The sequence below is a fragment of the Phalaenopsis equestris genome, unplaced genomic scaffold (genome assembly GCF_001263595.1).
Source record: "Phalaenopsis equestris unplaced genomic scaffold, ASM126359v1 Scaffold000002, whole genome shotgun sequence".
Classification (NCBI taxonomy): domain Eukaryota; kingdom Viridiplantae; phylum Streptophyta; class Magnoliopsida; order Asparagales; family Orchidaceae; genus Phalaenopsis; species Phalaenopsis equestris.
The window spans coordinates 46,482,545-46,489,924 of record NW_018164444.1 but is presented as its reverse complement, the minus strand read 5'-3'; the positions used below and the strand labels follow the sequence as shown (position 1 = coordinate 46,489,924).

Below are 7,380 nucleotides of genomic sequence, written 5' to 3'. Positions count from 1 at the left end.
GAAACAAACACGAGCTTATTTCAAACAAACTAAATTTTAAACGAACCGAACACGAACACAAGCTTTGTTCGTTCGTGTTCGGTTCGTTTACACCCCTACCTCTATCAAGTAAGAACTATAACATGAACTTTATGCTTCGTCGACACCCTCACAGCTCCTATTGTTTATATTGGGAGTGTTCAATGCTCTTAGCTTTGTCGTTATTGGGCAATGTGGAGACCCGGTCCACCGCAATTTAATTAACTTCCTAATTAAGAATTCCTCCTATCACACCTACCAGCCCACCTACCGCCCACCTACCACATCCCACCTACCGCTCACCTACCTCCCACCTACCGCTCTCTTGGTTTCTATAAATAACCTCTTATGGCTTGCCATAAACTAGGCAAGTAAAGCCAAACCCAGTTCACTTAGAGAGGAAGAAAGAGAGGAAGAGAGAGAGAGAGAGAGAGAGAGAGAGAGAGAGAGAGAGAGAGAGAGAGAGAGAGAGAGAGAAGAAAATAGAGATTTTCTTGTAAACGTCGAGGTGCTCGACGATGTAATTCCTCGAAAAAATAAAATCTTCTACAGCTCCGTGGACGTAGGCAAATTTGCTGAATCATGTAAATCTGTGTGTCGTTCTGATGTTTTTTCTGCGTGCAATTTTTCTCGTTCCATTTTTCGCTTAATTATCATTGTTTTTCACAACAACTGGTATCAAATACCCGGTTCGGATCTGAGGAAGAACCGTGGCTGGAGATAAAGTAAAGGTTTCGGGGATCGAGAAGTTCAATGACACAAATTTTACTTACTGGAGGATGCAGATAGAGGATTATCTCTATAAGAAGAAACTTCATCTTCTGTTACTGGGAAAACAACCGGAAAAGATGGACAATGTGGAATGGAATCTATTAGATCGACAGGTTCTGGGGGTTATTCGATTAACTCTATCAAGATCGGTTGCCCACAACGTCATCAAGGAAAAAACTAATGCAGATCTCATGGCGGTTTTAGCAAAATATGTATGAAAAGTCATCGACGAATAACAAAGTGCGCCTAATGAACTTTGGGCAAGTTTTTGAAGTTAGTTTAGTATGATGAGTATGTAGAAACTCATTATTTCGTTAACTAATGCTCACTTTTGCTCCGTAGGATATGAACAAAGAAAAAGATGAGTATCTTGTTGTTGGATATTACTCTTGTGAACAATCGATGTATATTTTAAGGATTTTTAATTGAAAAATTAATTTTGTCTTAAGTTACTTCTTATAAAAAGAAAATAATGATGCTTGAGGTATAACTCGGTCTTCCGCTTGAGAGATTTTTACTCTCATTCTACTTTCTTGGTGGCTCGGGAGCTACATTTATAAGGTTTTTCTCGTAGTTTATGGGTCTCTAACATTTTTGAGAAGATAGTTATCCCTTAGCAAAAAAGATTTATTTTTTATGTCATAACAACTTACTTAGAACTTATATTGTTGTCAAATGTCTTCAATCTTAAATCAGTAAAGGCGAGTCATTGGAGTACTTAGCTTTTCCTTTTTTTCTTATGCTCAATAATTGTTATTTAAATGAATGTGGTCACCTCGCCATGTTTTTGGGATAAAAAAATTTGAGATCATCCCCGCGCCACGTTCTACGGACTTCTTTACTGAAATACGTAATTAACTTAAACACACTTAGGCTAACTTGCTCTTTGATTATGTATGGTTTCATCCATGAAGAATCGAGTTTGCCAACAACTTGATAGCGAGTTGTGGCGTCAACTTTTTTTGAAGACAAGATCGTTTGCTTTGAATTGACATTCCTTCACTCACGAGTAGTATTATTTTGAGGTTCTTCTCTTGACTTCCGCTTGTCATAATGCAGGTTGATCGCGTTGCTCTTTCAAGAGATCTAGTGTTTGCACAGACTTCCGTGATGAAGTTCTCTTCATTCGCTCAACTCTTGCTCCCCGAAGCTAAAGACAATTAAGACCCACTGAGTATTTATGTCATACTATATTGGAATTACTGCTTCAATTGCATGTGACAAGATGAAAGGAGTGTGTCCGGTAAAAGTGAAGGGTGTAGTTCGTAACGCCCATAATAAGAAGGGTAATATTTTAGCTCACTTTCATTTTTGCCCTTTTATATTTTTTTCTTCGGTAAGCTGAGGATCAATTTTTTGGCAGCTTCTACTAGCTATTTTTTTGGATGGTGAACAGAAATATACTTGAGCTATATCTCTTGCGCAAAGTTCTTCATTTTGTTATAGGCAAATCGACATGCAATATCGGTTCATATAAAGTTGCATACTATTTCAACAGTGATTTTTGTTAGTGTCTTAGCTTCAGTTCATTTATAGGAGTACTTAATCCTTACAAGAATGAACTTTTGTTGTCCTTTTCTGGGAGGAAAGGGGCTGAGGAGTTCCATCCGCCAAATCATGAAAGACTAGGGATTTGTGATTGATTGAAGCTTATGAAAATGTTATAAATCACATGGGATCAAATATTTGGAATTGTTCGCATCCTTGTGCGAACTTCTCCGTGTCTTTTCTTAAGTTTGGCCAATAATATCTATGCCGCAAGATACGGTTGGCTAAAGTTTTTACCTCTTGAATGACTTCCACATTCTCCTGCATAATTTTTTAGAGGATTATTGTCATTTCATTCTCCTTAACGCACATCAATGAAATATTACTTATTGGCTTTTTTAATAGTTCATTATTGATAATGAAATATTGGGCCGCTTTTGATATGCATTTTTGAGGATTTGTTATTCTTGATGAAATTTGCTCTACGGTCAAATATGCATTTATAGGGTCAATCCAACTTGCAAAAGACTCCGATTCGATGCTTAATATTTCGAGTTCAGGTTGCTCTAGAATCATATGCCGCTTGGACACCTAATATTCACCCTTAGAGAGAAGGCAAGCTAGCTGGTTTTCTTCTCTCAAAGCGTGCTTGATTCAAAAATATTCAAACTTTCCTCGTTTAATAAATATTTTGGTAGGATTTTGTCTCGTACCTCGAATACCCCATTTATTTGGTTAACTACCAATTACGAATATGATTTAACAAGAAGATATTTCAATTTGATTTCTACTGAAAGGAACAATTCAACAATTAGTGTTTCGTACTCGGCTTGATTATTAATGACATCAAAATAGGTAAAATCAAATAATGAGATATAAGTACACATAAAACCATACATACTCTTTTTCTTAAGGTTCCAGAGGTTCCATCCATGTAAAGTGTCCAGAGTTTATCTATGCTGCTGGTTTCATCGTCGATTTGTTATAATAATATGCTCATCTCTTTTATTAAATAAGTATTTTCTATAAAAAAAATCATAAACTAAAGTAAAATTTAATATGATTTTACCTTATTTATTAATCACTCCAAAATTATAGCCACCATAAATATTTCTAAAATCTTGTAACACTGCCAAAAATACATTTAAATCTCCTCGAATAAAATTTTTTTCTTCAAGAGATATCCTTTGTATTAATTCTTTGAATTCATTCAAAAATTTTTCTTTTGAACAAATTTTTAAATCGCATTTGAGGAGCTTAAACCTTATAATAAGAAGAATCTTAGTATAAAAAATAAGTTTTAAGGTTGTAATTCTATCTCTAGTTATATTAATTTTTATAAAGTTGTATTTCAAACACTTATTATAATACATCTACATAATTTCTAGTATGACTTGTACCTAAATATCAAAGTTTAAAATTATAACTATCAGTCTCTTTAATCTTTTATCAAACCCATTTAATTTATTGAATATATAAGATATTACATTATTATGAATCATAAAATCCATTAATTCTATTAATTTACCTGAGTATGTATAATCTCACAAAAATGAAAGACTTGGATTCGGAAGAGTTTCTTCATAAAGGTGAGGCCTTTAGATGGCCAGAAACGTGCCTCTCAACACCCTTAGAACACCATCATCGCCGTCCGAGGTCTCTCATCTTCACCACCGTTCTCTCCTACGATCATGCGCCTTAGGCCATGTCCCTCCAGCCCTGGGGCGAAGTCTACACGCCGCCCTCCTCAAGGCAGGAATCCTTCTCTCGCCCACTTACCCGAACATCTCCAACGCCCTATTCCACATGTACGCAGCCCTCGGTTCATCTTCTTCAGCCCTACGAGCCTTCCAAGATATCCCAAGGCCAACTCTTTCTTCCGTCGACTGGACCGCTCTTATCTCCTGCTATGTCCGCAATGCGTTCCCCGCCCGTGCTCTTCTTCTCTTCCGCGCCATGTGCCGTGAAGGCTTGGACCCCGACGAGGTCACCCTCCTCTCTGTCTTCTCCGTTGCCGCTTGCCTCTCTTACCCCATTGCCGGCGCCTCCGCTCACATTTTTCTTATCAAACTAGGGCTCCCGTTCACTCTATCGGCTTGCAACGCCGCCATGAACATGTACGCCAAATGCGGTCGAATGCTGGAAGCCCGGCGACTATTTAACGAAACACCTTGTCCAAATGTTGTTTCTTGGACTGTCATCCTTGTTGGTTCGCTTCGTTGTGAAGGAATCAGTAGCGGTCGCAAAGTGTTCGATCTAATGCCTGATAGGAACGACGTTTCGTGGACAGTAATGGCTGCTTCCTGTGTGGAAGCGGGATTACCCAGAGAAGCTTTCTCCCTACTGGCCGACATGATATTCCCAAACGCCTCCATCATCAGAAGAATTAATCACATCACCCTATGTTCCCTGATTTCTGCATGCTCCCAAGCTGGTGATCTCATCGTCGGCCGTTGGCTTCATTCCACCGCTCTGAAATCAGGTCATTTCGACGACAACCATCTTCTCATCGTCAACACCGCTCTTATCGATATGTACGCGAAGTGCGGGCGGATCGAGGCCGCCATTGCGCTGTTCGAGGTGATGCCGGCAACAAATGTGATCACTTGGAATGCAATGTTAAGCGGGCTGTCAATGCATGGAATGTGTGCTGAAGCGCTGAAACTTTTCTCAATAATGGTGAAGGAGGAAGGTCTTCCGCCAGATGATATCACATTTGTAAGTCTGCTCAGTGCTCTCAGCCGCGCAGGGCTAGTACAGCGAGGCCGCGAGCTTTTCCTTGAGATGAAGCAAGTTTACGGCTTAACGCCTAAGGTTGAACACTACGCTTGCATGGTTGATCTCTTGGGCCGGGCGGGGCATTTAAATGAAGCAGAAACCTTGATTCGAGAAATGCCAGTGCGCCCCAACGAAGTTGTTCTGGGTTCTCTCCTCGCATCTTGCAGTCTCCATGGGAAGCTCAAATTAGGAAAAAAGCTCTCGCGGGAGCTCATGGAGATGAACCCAAACAACACAGACTATCATGTTCTCCTCTACAATATGTGCTCATCCCAAGGGCGGCATCGGGATGCCGAAGAGCTACGTAGGCAGATCAAGAAGAGCGAACAAAAGAAAGGACCTGGCTTGAGCTATATTGAAATCAACGGTTTTGTGCACCGATTCTGTGCTGGAGATAAATCGCACCCTCGAACTCTGGAGCTGTACGCTAAATTGGATGAGATTGCGCAGCGCTTGCGATTTGCGGGGTACTATCCAAATGTAGCTTCGCAAGTGCCGCGTTCCATGGATAACTGCTTGGAGGGCGAGGAAGAAAGAGAAGAGCGAGAGCAGGCTTTGTTGGCTCACAGTGAGAGACTTGCCGTTGCATTTGGTCTTATTAGTTCCAAACCTGGAATGCCACTCCGTATTTTTAAGAATCTCCGCATATGCTGCGACTGCCACTCTGCCATGAAGCTGATTTCACAGATCTTTAGTAGAGAGATCATTGTCAGAGATCGGAATCGTTTCCACCGGTTCAAGGATGGTCTGTGTACTTGTTCCGATTACTGGTAATTTTGCTGCTCCGGTCTTTTGTTCTGTAAAATCAATTGTACAGATTTTTGATGTGTGAAAGATTTTTTTTTTCCCTCTTTTTTCTTTTTTTTGCCTTTGAACAAAGCTTAGCAGAATATTGGGTATATATGGGGCAAGCTAAAAAACCAGTGATTTCAGCTTCCTAGAGGTGTGGTAAAGGGAGAGGCCCAATGCTTGTTTTATGGCTTTGGTGTGTTTGGCGCCGCTTTCCGCGTCAGGAAAAAATATTACATCAGGAGTTATGATGCCATTTTGGATCAGGACTCCAATCACAATGGGTCATGTGTACGATTTGGCTCCGTCATGCATTAAATTATTTGAGTTTCTGTCTTCAGTGAGACCGGACCGTACATGTGGCTGGTTGTGATTGGAATGGGGAGTTTTGTGACGTCTGAATACCTGCTGCGCCCCTCAGGCTAAGACTGGATCACGCACATAAGGCACAAGAAGTTTTGTGACAACACATGGGCTCAAGCTATATTGAATCAATTATTTTTCCTGCAGCTCATCCACAATTCCTTGTAGAATATGATGCTCATTTTTGCTGTCCGTTGTACGATAGATTGGCTAGAGGAGCACTTAGAGAGAAATTAATTTGGTTTTGGACAGACCACATTGGTGGTAAATAAGCTGGGCCAACATCATGAAATTGATGAAGAAATTGTTGAACTTCCAAGGGCAATTTAGCAAGGTTCAGCTCCTGATTCCTTTCGGAAATTACCACAGTATACAAATCAATAAATTCTTTACAAGTATCACGTAATTATTGCACCTTTAATAACACAAAACTATTTTGTTATTTGCATAGTTAGTAGAATCTGATGGATCTACTGGAATAAATTTGAGGTTTCTGCCTTCTCATTCAAAAGAAATAGCACTCATATCTAACTGCCACAATCTGCCTAATATGAGGTGACAAATCATTAATTTCAAACATATTGCATAGCACTTTGTATGCACGTTGCCATGCTGAAATTTTTTCCATTTCATGTTTTACGCCTGCATTTCAAGCATTTTATTCTCATATATTTCCCTATATATTGACCTCATCTCCTTTCACCTCCTTCACACCACTCTCATTCCTCTCCTTCCCCTCACACCTCTCTCATTCCTCTCCTTCCACTCACACCTCTCTCATTCCCTCCCTTCTCTTTCACCCACTCACTTCTCTCTTAATATTTTTTTTAATTAATCTCAATTTTCTCTCTAAAATTAATTTTCTAATATAATTTTGTTTTTGACATTTTCGGCCGATATTTTAATAAAGAACAATCTTCTCATTATCAAGAACAATCTTCTTTCACCCACTCACTTCTCTCCCAATTATGCCCGTATTTTAGAAATTATGTAAATTTTTTTTAAAAATTATAATTAAGTTGAATAAAAATGTGAATTAATTTATAATTTATGTATTATAGAGTATTTTTTATATATATTTTTTGGAATTTAATAATTGTGATCTAAATAAATAAGTTTAATAATTTCAAGAGAGCACTGATCTGTATATAATCTGGAAATCCGACGGCGCAG

The 7,380-nt window shown here is 39.2% G+C and overlaps 2 protein-coding genes across 3 annotated transcripts in view; both read left to right on the top strand.

Moving 5' to 3' along the window:
* LOC110039522 (xyloglucan galactosyltransferase XLT2) overlaps positions 1-2,216 on the top strand; it is a 28,506-nt gene extending 26,290 nt beyond the window's left edge. For both annotated transcript variants that reach the window (XR_002295533.1, XM_020744621.1), the window contains one exon: positions 1,849-2,216. The gene's annotated coding sequence lies outside the window, so the exon portion shown is untranslated. The remainder of the gene's footprint in view (positions 1-1,848) is intronic.
* Positions 2,217-3,854: 1,638 nt separating this feature from the next.
* LOC110025064 (pentatricopeptide repeat-containing protein At5g15340, mitochondrial) lies at positions 3,855-6,479 on the top strand. Its single transcript, XM_020725332.1, has 2 exons — positions 3,855-5,825; positions 6,186-6,479. The coding sequence occupies exons 1-2, from the start codon at positions 3,880-3,882 to the stop codon at positions 6,268-6,270; spliced, it is 2,031 nt and encodes a 676-aa protein (XP_020580991.1). The 5' UTR covers positions 3,855-3,879; the 3' UTR covers positions 6,271-6,479.
* Positions 6,480-7,380: the final 901 nt, after the last annotated feature.

Excerpts from the sequence above, each read along its gene's own strand:
- LOC110025064 (XM_020725332.1), top strand. The coding sequence starts at position 3,880 with ATGGCCAGAAACGTGCCTCTCAACACCCTTAGAACACCATCATCGCCG. Across the intron at positions 5,826-6,185 it reads TGTACTTGTTCCGATTACTG|TGAGACCGGACCGTACATGT; the intron begins GTAATTTTGCTG and ends TTCTGTCTTCAG.